This window comes from Propithecus coquereli, unplaced genomic scaffold (assembly GCF_000956105.1).
Source record: "Propithecus coquereli isolate 6110/MARCELLA unplaced genomic scaffold, Pcoq_1.0 Scaffold24, whole genome shotgun sequence".
Classification (NCBI taxonomy): Eukaryota; Metazoa; Chordata; class Mammalia; order Primates; family Indriidae; genus Propithecus; species Propithecus coquereli.
Genome location: NW_012147952.1, coordinates 8,654,263 through 8,666,591, shown reverse-complemented (window position 1 = coordinate 8,666,591; position 12,329 = coordinate 8,654,263). Strand labels below are relative to the sequence as shown.

Sequence of the window (12,329 nt, the reverse complement as noted above, 5' to 3'; positions counted from 1 at the left end):
CTAAATTTAAGAATTGCTTTTCATCCAAAGTCTTCACCACAAAATGGGAGAAGTTAGCGTACTTGTAGTACATAGATCCAACAAAGGATTTGTATCTAGATGATATAAATACCTCTTAAAAATCAACGGGAAAAAGAAAACCCAATAGAAATATCACCAAGGCTCAAACTAAATATTTCGCAAAAGGATATCCAAATGGCCAATAAACATAAGATGTCCAATAGCAGATATTAGGGAAATGAAAATTAAAATCACAATAAGACACCAATTAGCAGTGTCGAAATGCCTGAAATTAAAAACTGACAATACAACAATTGGGAAGAATATGAAGCAAAAGCAACATAACTAATGGTCAAGGGGTCAATACAACCACTTTGGAGACTATTTGGCACCATCTACCATAGCTGAACATAGGCATATCCTGTGACACAACAATCCCACTCTTGGAATACACTCAACAGAAATGTGTACCTACGTGAGCCAAAAGACATCAAAATAGTCATAGCAGCATTATTCATTAGACAAAAAATAGTTATCCAGGTATATTTGAATAAGCAAATTGTTGTATATTCATACATTGAAACACTATAAGACAATAAAAAATCAACAAACTACATAATATGGATGAGTTCCATAAACAAGGGTGTAAGAAGCAGACCTAAGAATGCACACTGCCTTAATTCATTCTACGGTATTAGAAGTCAGAATAGTGACTACATTTGGAAGGAGACAGAGGAATTAGATTGGGAGGGGATCAAGGAGGTTATTGGGATGCTAGTAATGTTCTATTTTTTGATCTAGGTATTGATTACAATTATAAATTCACTTGTGGTATTTCATTAGGCTATCTTCTTATGATTTGGGCAGTTTTCTGACTATATGTCTTACTATAGTAATAAAGTATTACTGGTATAGTGTAGACACTCAACAAGTATTCATTTAAAAACATTAAATTAGGCCAGGCATGGTGGCTCACACCTGTAATCCTAGTATTCTGGGAGGCTGAGGTGGGAGGATCGCTGGAGGTCAGGAATTCGAGACCAGCCTGAGCAAGAGTGAGATCCCGTCTCTACTAAAAATAGAAAGAAATTAGTCGGACAACTAAAAATATATAGACAAAAAATTAGCCAGGCATGGTGGCATGTGCCTGTAGTCCCAGCTACTGGGGAGGCTGAGGCAGGAAGATTGCTTGAGCCCAGGAGTTTGAGGTTGCTGTGGGCTAGGCTGATGCCACGGCACTTCTAGCCCAGGCACCATGGTGAAACTCTGTCTCAAAAATAAATAAATAAATAAAAACATTAAATTAGTTGTCAAATGAGTACTAATAAGCAAATTTGATAAAGATGATTTTCTCAATCATACCAGTTTATAATATAATAGATGCCAAGGAAATGTAAAATATAAACAGTTTTTACCAAATACTAGGAAAAAAAATCTGTTCCCAATTAAAATAATGGTAAAAAAAGATAAAAGATTATTCCAGAGTGACCAACTGTCCCTGTTTGCCTGGGACTGAGGCTTTCCTGAGACATTAGACTTTTAAGACTAACACCAGCAAAGTCCTAGGAAAACATTAGGATAAGCCTCACTTTATCCAAAGTTCCTTCTCAGTCCTATTGAAAGAAAAAAAATTAGCACATTTAATCTGGTAACCTTTGTCTGGAAAATGATCATTCTCATGATGATTCTGTTTAAATATCTTTAATGGTACCCTGCCATCTAAAAAAATTCAAAATTTAAGCCTAGCATTCAAAGTTTACCTAGTGTTATTTCCCTGTGTCACAGTATTTTATACTACTTGTGTTACAGTTTCAGCATAACTAGACTAGTCTTATTCCTAAAACATTTTACATTTCATTCTTTTGTCTATGTTATTCCTTCCACTTGAAATACTTTTATCTTTTTTTTTTTTTTTTTTTGAAACAGAGTCTCGCTCTGTTGCCCAAGCTAGAGTGCTGTGGCATCAGCCTAGTTCACAGCAACCTCAAACTCCTGGGCTCAAGCAATCTTCCTGCCTCAGCCTCCCCAGTAGCTAGGACTACAGGCACATGCCACCATGCCTGGGTAATTTTTTTTATTTTTAGTTGCCTGGCTAATATTTTTTTTCTATTTTTTTTTTGAAGAGACAGGGTCTCACTTTTGCTCAGACTGGTCTCGAACTCCTGACCTCAACCAATCCTCCCGCCTAGGCCTCCCAAAGTGCTAGGATTACAGGCATGAGCCACCACGCCCAGCCCTGAAATACTCTTATTACTGCTATTTCCCCCATTTAAATCCTAATAGTTCTTCAAATTTCTCCTCCTCCTCCACATAATATTTCCTTATTTCCACTAAACCAAATTAATTCCTTAAATTTCTCCCTCTTCTGAATTTGCATAGCATTTCATTGGTGTGGTTCTCATGACAATCTCTATGTTCTACTCAGCATTACATTTACATAGTAAATATGTAAGTATAGGAGATATACTTACTGAATTGCAACCTCCTTGGGACCCTGTTTCATTCATTTTTACATCCCTAGAACATTTATGACTATACCCATGTAGTGGAAAATCGAATGTTTGATAAAAAATGAAAGGGTGAGTTGTCAAATAAAAACAGCTTCTGTGTTCTTTCCAGAAAATATTTATCAAGCTAACTGGGAAAAATCTCAGTTCCATTGTATTTTCTCTCCACGCTTCCTTTCATGAATCTTTTAGGCAAATAAATTTCCTGCGCTACAGGATTCAATACTTTTCATGTACTCTATATAATTGAAATACAAGATAAAGCAACACAGACACAGTCTCACATCACAGTTCTTAGGTGGTAGTCTGCTTTCTCAAGCTATAAAGTGATTTTCTTAATTAAAGAACTAAGTCTACTAATTATCACTCTTACCTTCTAATTTAGTTAGAAAACTTGATTCAGTTTTATTCTTCAGGGTTACTGAATCAGTAATAAGTTCAAAACTCTTCTCATCTGACACCAGAGGTTCCTTGGAATGAATATTATTTTGAATAGACTACATTAAAAGAACAGATACGAAATTATTTTTAAAAAATAAAGTCCCATAAACAGCAGAGTTGTAATTTGTCTTATTGTTCAACATACTACTAAAGCCTTATCTATGTGAAAAGATGGCTAACAAAATTATCTATTATAACCACATGTAGATTCACAACCTCCCAGCAAGATTAACTCTCTGAATTATTGATTTAGAGCAATGGGATGGGTCATAACCATTAATTTTGTCAATTTGTTTTCAGTGGACATATTAATCAATTGCTAAAATATATTTCATTTAAAAAGAGAAAAGGTACATAAGCTTGACTCCAACATAGGATATGCCTCATGACAAGAGAAAAAATTTAAGTATTTTATTACTATGATTGTTATTTTAACATTAAAAATAACAGTATTGGGCCGGGCGCGGTGGCTCACACCTGTAATCCTAGCACTCTGGGAGGCCGAGGCAGGTGGATCGCTCAAGGTCAGGAGTTCGAGACCAGCCTGAGCAAGAGTGAGATCCCATCTCTATCAAAAAATAGAAAGAAATGATCTGGACAACTAAAAATATATATATATAGAAAAAATTAGCCGGGCATTGTGGCGCATGCCTGTAGTCCCAGCTACTCGGGAGGCTGAGGCAGAAGGATTGCTTGAGCCCAGGAGTTTGAGGTTGCTGTGAGCTACGCTGACACCACGGCACTCACTCTAGCCAGGGCGACAAAGCGAGACTTTGTTTCAAAAAAAAAAAAATAACAGTATTAGTCACAATTAATATTTCTATAACCCTAAGATATTAACAGTAGTTAGTCTAAATCCAGAGAGTAAACTTTTTGACACAATTATGCACTGTTCTCTAGGATAGCCATGATTAGGAAAAATTAGTATTTTAAAGCATAGATCATGAAGGAGAGAGGCATTACCAAAGTATAAAATTGAAAAGACCCACATTATGATGCCAGGGGATTAACTCAATTACAGTAAGAATAGTATAACCCCTGAAAGTCACAATGCACCAGGAACTAAAATTATTTCCTTTCTTTGAAGTTCACACAAAGTATCTCTGCCATACCAAGAGGTCAGGATTGATTATTTATGCCCTCACTTTTGCCCCAGCACAATTTACTCATTTTTTCAAAGATGCCTTACCAAAATCATATGAGTAAACACACCAAGAACAAAACCTGGGGGCAACAGCTCCCCCAGCTACGTATTCCCAAACCACTAACTAATCTGCTTAAACACATGCCTAATAAATGCCAGTTCACGGTTCTCCTAAGAGATCACGGATCCTTGCTCTAACACCTTAATCTTGGAGAAGTACAGTCTAGGACTTCAATACCACTTCTCATTGGTGGTACCACATTGGAGTATCAGGATCACTACTGGAGATATATAAACTATGAACCCTTTCTCCAGAAAATGCTCTATGAATCCTAAATCAGGAACCCTTGCTTCCTATAAAGATTTAAAAATTAAAATACCTTTAAATTTCTCAATTCATAGGAATCATTTCCACTTGATTTAGATCCAGGCACAATCACATCTCGGCATTCTGATCCAGAGGTCTGTCTTTTACCCATGAAACAAAATAATTTTAATATTTAATTTGAAATCAATATTTTCAATGTATTTTTCATTTTATTGAAGAGCTCTTCATGTTATTGAAGAGCCAATAACATACTTTTTTTATTGGAAAAATCTCCTAAAAGTGACATGATTTCAATACAAAGGTAACTTAGCTAAAAAATTAGGTGCTGGGCAATGACAAAAGCAATAACGATAGGTGATTGCCTGCTTCCTTATTCTCTAATAAGTTACAGTTGGAGTTAGGGTAAGAATGTAGAAAAGAAAAAGTATGTAAGTGAAACTACATTTCAGATTGCAAATAGCTTAAGGATAAGAACCAGAGTATAAACTCTTTTGTGGGCTCCCACAGTACCTAGCATAGTCTATCATAACAGGCAACAGGAAAATGGAGTTTTACTGGTTTGGTTTTTATTTTTTTAGAGTGGGAGAAAGTCTCCTCTATTCTTCAGCTAGGTACTTAAAATGGAGATGAGCAAGATGAGATGATAGTGACAAGATTTTAGAGCTTAACTTTCCAAAATGCTCTTTTAATATCAATTTTCAGTCAAGGCCAAAATATAATATGAATTTAATCATAGAAGACATCAGCTAAAAACAATCATTTGTGTTTCTAAAGTTTCCTTGCAAAATAATTCTCTGGAATCTAAGGAGAATTTTCCAATATAAATAACATTATAAATGGTGGTTAGAGTTAGGAATAGGCCAGAAAATATGTCTCCTTTAGCTAAACTAGAATGTTATATTCTCATTTCTTATAAGGGAATAAACACTCAAATTGAGGGGAACACATTGGATGTGATGAACAATATTTCATCCCTATCTAACCTGTCCCACTTCTTGAAGCTCTGGGACTCTGAAGTATGTGATTGAATAATCTTTCCCACTGATAGCTATTCTTTCCCTTGAACTAGCTGAAAAAGGTATTTGTTTCCAGACCTCCTTCTACCCGTGCTATGGAAATTCTCAAACACACTGGAAAGAGATTCTTACCAGAGAGGCTATCCATAAGCAAGAAATGCCCAAACATCAGGAGATTTTACCCCAGGGATGTTTGCATAATCTTTTACGTTTCATGTTTACTTAATATTTTTTCCAACATGCTTTCTGATGAACGAGTGAAAAAGCAAAACAAAGTCATTTTCTCCACTCATTCCTTTGTTCCTGACAGCATTTAGACTCAGTAACTTCTAAACTGAATAAAAACGTCATCATAATTACTATTATTCAGTAAAAGACTTTAAGACCATTCTGCCATCAATCTTCAAATATCAACAAAAAATTAAAAAAATTAAAACTCAACATACCTTTTTAAAAAACTTGGCACAACTGAACCACCTGTCTTCACATCAGAATCTGGGCTATTTAGTAGGTTAATTGGGACTCTTCCAAATGGGCATGACTAAAAATGTTTGGAAAGATTAAGTAACCAACTGGGAAATAAACAAAGACTTCACTACCAACACACCACCATAATCAAAGCAAGTTGAAAATACCTGTTTAGTTTTGTTAGCTTGTTTCAAGGGATTCCGATGACCTATTTCTGCATCTTGTGGGGGCACGTTCTCTCTAAACAGAAAGGAAACACCCTTAATTTTTCAAAGAAAAATATCAATATGCATTTCCACTCTACTGCTAAACCCTGTTACCACATTTACATGAAAAGATATATGTAGATACATGTAGTTACACGAAAACACATATGTAGATGTATTTATATACATGATGAGCATTTAAAAAACTGTTTCAGTTTCCTTACCCATATAAAAACCTGGCTTTAGTAGCCTGTCCTCTAGAATCACAACTGATGTTCCTATTCTGCAAATGCCCAGTTGAACTGCAGAATGATTCTTGGGGAGTTAATATTGTAGATGCTGTGAAAATTTTGAAACTGATTAAATTTGTAAGGACATAGAAATGCATAAAAAAGGTCATCTGACAAATAAGAATATTTAAAAAGTCAATTCATGGTAAATATTTGTTCCCAAGTAAGATATGCAGACACGAAGATGTTATCAAGATAATTTTCTAACTACTTCTTCAAATTCTCTTTAGTTACATAATTGTTTCCCCATAGTCAAAGTACATTTTCTATTTCCCTAAAAGCAAAAAGCCATTCTCTTGTTTAGAGAGTTGTTTTTAATGTGTTACCAATGACAGTTTGATTAGCCAAAATAAAAAAGATAAATTTCAACAGGGTTGTAAAGACTTTTTTACTCCTAAAAGTCTTGCCTCCTTTACATCTACAATTTAATCTTAGATTCTGACCATTCTACTAAATATTTTTCTATAAAATATTATCCTGAATCCTTACTTGTGGTACTACCTACCAAAGTATTAGCACACATTAATAGTTACCTGATAAATTCTTCTTTTCTTCCTCTGAAAGCAGCTGCTTTTTTTGAAGGTTTAAATTCCGTAAAGCAATTTCCAGCATTTCCAGTGGTACTGCTCCACGTTCTACAGCTTTATGAAGAAGTTGTTTACTTTTTTTGAAATTACCTAACAAAGAAAAATAACTGTCATGTTTATGCAGCAATCTGCACCCCTCCAACACAGATATTTATTCATCAGGACCTAGGAAAAAATTTAAATGACTTGAGCAAAACTATTTATTCCAAAGCTCACACAAACAACTCTCTTCTGATAACAATTCATGTCAAAATAGTTTCCTTGCGTAACATGTAATTGACATAATTGTGCATTAATTTATCACCACTGTCCATTCTCAGAAGTAACAGAAATGTAATAAAGCAATTACCCCAAAAAAGCAAAATAACTAAGCGACTATCATAATTACCTTTCTGACTACTGATAGATTACGAAATTTTCTTTCAACTACAAATTTAACCCTAGTATTTGATTTATAAATATTAAATATATACATCATGTATTCTACAAAGTATGTGATCAACATTATGGGAGCCATTGAGTTATGCTATGCAGTTGGCACTCAGGGTATTTAGATGATTAAGAGAGGACTTCTCGCATCTGATAGTGTACAAATTTTTAAAAAATATAAATATATTTGATAATGGTTAAGTCTACATTTATTGAGAGTCATGGTAGAATTTCATGTACTATTTTAGGACAGCAAAAGAAGAGAAAGGCTTAAATTAGAACTAATAATTAGGAAGCTTATTAATTAAGGTCATAGATCCCTTTGAGAATCTGATAAAAACTATGGAATGTCCTCTACCTCTCCAAAGATACACACACACGAGACTATGCATAGGATTGCAGGGATGTTGCATATTTCCTGACAGGGTATCTATCAACCTTTCTCAAAAATAATCATAATTTTGAGTTGAGACTACTACCACATTACAGTGACACAGATAAAGTTTATTTCTTTTTTAACAGATAATTCAATTTAAGATTTTCAATATTTATGTGTTCTAAATATGTAAAATTTATAGTTGCTACTTTTTTAAAAATAGAATGGGAAGACAGAGTCTTAAAGGCCGGGCCAAACTTATTCTCACAAGCAAGAAGGAAGAATTAATCTTTCTAGGCAGAAAGGGATGGTTTTAAAAAGTAAGCTGATGATGCACAGGATAGATTGGATAAGATGATTTGGATTACTGGGACTCAGAAATCATGTCAATAGGTAAAAGGTCAGGGTTCTCAAAACATCTCCAAGTTATACAATACTTTTCTCCAACCACAATCCTGGGGAATACTCTCCAGTGACTAAGCCCTGCTTTGGGCACCTCATGGGGATTCTGCCAATAGTGATAATATGTTTATCACTGGTGGTAAATGGGATTAGAATTGTAGCAGAAAACAGGGCAGAGGCAAAAATAGCAACACTTGGCCAGAGGACAGAATGATGGTATGTACAAAGGCTCCAGAAAATGGGAAAAAAAGAAAAGACTAAGGAATAGCCAGACTAAAAACATCTAAGGAAGACTGTCCTGGTCCTATCCAAAAGATCCAGACTATGAAGAACCAAGTGAGCAAGAAATAAAGCTTCTATAGTAGTTTACCTTTTATTTTAAAGGAGAACTACCAATTAATGCTACAGCTATATTTTAATATGTTTTTATTATATGAAACCATAGCATAAGAAAAGTTTATGAGCTCTAACTTTAATGTTTTGTGTCCTTCATCCTACAAACACTCAATGACGAAGCTATTTTCCTTTAGATGTTTCCTGAATCTAACTAATAGTGCAAACACAATGTTCATGCTTATTTCTCTGGATTGTGCTTAGGTGGCATTTCCCCCCCCATATTCTCATTTGATCAACTTTAATGCCTTTTGCCTCAAATTTCCACTTCATATATATGATTCAATATTAGGATGTAAGTTATAATAGGAAATTATTTTTTACTTAAAATTTGGATTTGACATTTTCAGATTACCTTGTGACAGTTCAAATTGTGCAAAAGATATATGCACAAAAGCAAATTTCTTGCAGTTCGCTCTGGCCATTTGAAAGTAGTCACGTGCATCATCTGGCTCTTGAATACTGTAATAAAAAATTTCAGTCAAATTTTCAGAAAAAGGACACAGCTACCTAAATTTGATAACTCTTCATTCTACTTTCCAAAAGACCTGGGATATTGCTTTTTTCCATGTGTAAAATTAAATACTAATAAGTTATTTTTCAAAATCTCCTTAAGCAGTGAAAATATGCAATATTTATGGAAACATCTACATAGTAAAGCGAGTTTACATTAGCTCCTTGTTAATTATAAGCAAAAGTATTTGGTCAAAAAATACTAACTTTCTCAGAAGTAATCCTGACAATATGTTTTCATTTTCCCTCTTTGCAGCAAAGTTATATATAACCTAGTTACTTAAACATAGTTAAAATACTAATACTTACGCTTTTAATTCAGCTAATCTCACTTGAATCCGGGCAAAACTCTCATTTTGGCCATATTTATCTGGAGGAAGTGCTTCAATTGCTTGACTATAACGACCAATCAATTTATTTAAAAGAGCATCACTTAGCGGGACACTGTTTTTCTCTAGTTTGAGCAACAAATTCAACCAGTCCTCTGGGTTGTTCGCCATCATCATAATTTGGTTAACAGTTCCTGAGTTATCTGAATAAGAGGAACAAAACATATCACAATAGAAGAAAGACATAAAACAAATGCCAAATTCTATTTTCCCTTCAAATTATAGATAAGTATTTATACTCGGCGTATCAATGTATATAAACTCCTTGTAATACTTTTTTTAAACTTTAACAATTCATATAAATATAAGCAACTTATTTACAGTACATTTATCTTTTTGAGGGTAAATTTTATTCCAAAAAGCTATATATTTTGAAGAAAAAATTGAGAAATAAGTGGGGGATTTTTTACAAGTAGCCTTTAAAAACTGTATGTAGTCTAAGAAAATTTTATGCTGTAGTAGCATAATTATAATTTTAGCATCCTAACTATCCAAAGAAAACGTAAGTCTATCCCACCACTACCTATACCAACTTTCTTAGAAAATTCTCCATCAATGAGTTATTCATTAAATATATTGCTCCAGTCCTAACACAACTTTCTTTACAACTCACCCATCCACCATTATCACCATATACCTCAAATACTTGTAAAACAACCAAACAAAACCAGCTTTACAAAAAATACGCAACTGATATGGTCATTTTCTTCTCTCTCCAAGTTACCTACATTTCCTCTGGAGGCCCTGCCAATTTCCTGGTCCCAACAAAACTATCACTACCCTGGTCCAGACACTCAGCATTTATAGGACCTCTTGTGGCTGTCAGTTTTCTCTCTGTGGAACCCCAACCATAACCTTCACACTGTAATGTACTTTATACTTTCTTTAGTGTTAGTTGCTTTAAAAAGACAACTTGTCTTCTGTTTAGGATATTTTAGTCATTACTAAGTATTATCAAATTCAGATTCCTAGAGAAGCTATCATTCCTTCTATCAGCTTCAGTCACCTTCAACAAAGCTTAAATCTTTACTTTTGGAAACAAAATTACTGTTTCTGCTTTCTACTAAAACATAGTACATTCATACTTTGCTTTCTTACTTTAAACTTAATTTGGTCTGATCTTAACCTAATTTTCTCTCCTATTGCTTTATCTCCTATTGCTTTCTTAACAAATTAGTCTGTGAAATGTCTAAAAAACAAATTCTTCCATCTGTGGCTTTGCAGATGTATTCCTCATGTTTCTGAGTACCCCAGTCTTCCTCTGTTCCACACATACAGCATTAGTGTCTTTACCATGCTAGTATTCCTGATGCCCAGCATCCATTACAACGTAGCACAGTGAATACATAAAGTCTCATCTAGAAAAAAACTATGGTTTTAAGCACCTTTGAACCTTACTCAATACTTAATATAATGTCTTACATCATGATTATCAACATGTTAAGTGTTTACCGTTTTGAGTGAGCTAAGGATCAATGGGATTTAAGCAGGTACTCATCTCATCTACCTTGCTGTACAAGATTTGTTAGAGCTAGTCATAATAAAGTATGATGATACTTTTCTGAGTTGTTCTAAAGTAAATGTAGTCTGCCACCATAACTAGATCACAGGTTCTTCCATTTATTTTCAATCCTTCATCCATTTAACGGTTAGTACAGATATAACAAAATTATCCAAAGGTATTGTTCAAATGACCTCAACCATTTGAAATATAGAAAAGGATGAAGCTTCTGAGCTAATACTTTTCACAAAGCTAGGGTATGAAACTTTGGGCACTGTCACTCATTGATCATCATTCAACAAATATTTAATTGCCAGACACCATTCTAAGTTCTGTGAATATAACAAAACAGATAAAAACCCTGCCCTAATGGAGCTCACATTCTAGTGGAGGAGAAAAACAATAAGCAAACACATGAATAATTTATATATAAAGTGATCAGTACTGTGGAGAAAAACAACACAGAAAGAAGGTAGGGAACACAAACCCACCCCCAGGAGGTTGATATTTTAAACAGGTAAGTGACATGACATTTAAACAAAGACCTGAAAGAGGTAAGAGTGGGCAGACATTTGAGGAACAATGTTCAAGGTATACAGCAAGAGTAAAAGTTCGGGGTGTAAGCTGGTCTAGCATATAGGTGGGACATTAGGGAAGCCATTGTGGCTGAAACAGAATATAAGAGAGAATAGGAAAAAGGCCAAAGGAATAATAGCAAGATTCTCCAAATCAAAAATTGAGTGTTTGATGTTAAATTTACATATTATTTTTTTAAGATTGGTAAGACTTTCTCACTTCTCAGAGCAAAAAAGGAATGGAATAAACAGTAATCTATTGATGACAGGCACATCAGCAGAAATAGCTGACAATAATGGAAGAGTTAAGACAACTGACTCTAAGCACACTGTAATAAATGATGTTAAGTTTTCTTTTTTAAGTAAGCAGAAAATTGCAGAATATTTTCCACACAAAGGGGTTAGAATATAGTGATTGTGCTATAATGGGTCAACATCAATTACTGAGAAGATTACTTTATGTTAACATATAGTGGTTTACATCTCATTCCTTTATCTTAGAGAACACTCAATAAAGTTATTATTTTTTTTTTAAAAAAAAGAAAAAACTCACCTGTACTAATATTTTAATATGTTTTTATTATATGAAACCATAGCATAAGAAAAGTTTATGAGCTCTAACTTTAATGTTTTGTGTCCTTCATCCTACAAACACTCAATGACGAAGCTATTTTCCTTTAGATGTTTCCTGAATCTAACTAATAGTGCAAACACAATGTTCATGCTTATTTCTCTGGATTGTGCTTAGGTGGCATTTCCCCCCC

General features: G+C 34.1%; 1 protein-coding gene across 1 annotated transcript in view; it reads right to left on the bottom strand.

Moving 5' to 3' along the window:
• Nucleotides 1-12,329, bottom strand: part of TTK (TTK protein kinase) — a 66,461-nt gene that overhangs the window by 53,416 nt on the left and 716 nt on the right. Inside the window, exons 2-9 of the mRNA XM_012646048.1 lie at nucleotides 9,410-9,632; nucleotides 8,943-9,049; nucleotides 6,934-7,077; nucleotides 6,335-6,449; nucleotides 6,072-6,144; nucleotides 5,883-5,977; nucleotides 4,473-4,560; nucleotides 2,881-3,004 (exon numbers count right to left, since the gene is read on the bottom strand). Coding sequence (XP_012501502.1) covers nucleotides 2,881-3,004; nucleotides 4,473-4,560; nucleotides 5,883-5,977; nucleotides 6,072-6,144; nucleotides 6,335-6,449; nucleotides 6,934-7,077; nucleotides 8,943-9,049; nucleotides 9,410-9,632 — 969 coding nt within the window. The remainder of the gene's footprint in view (nucleotides 1-2,880; nucleotides 3,005-4,472; nucleotides 4,561-5,882; nucleotides 5,978-6,071; nucleotides 6,145-6,334; nucleotides 6,450-6,933; nucleotides 7,078-8,942; nucleotides 9,050-9,409; nucleotides 9,633-12,329) is intronic.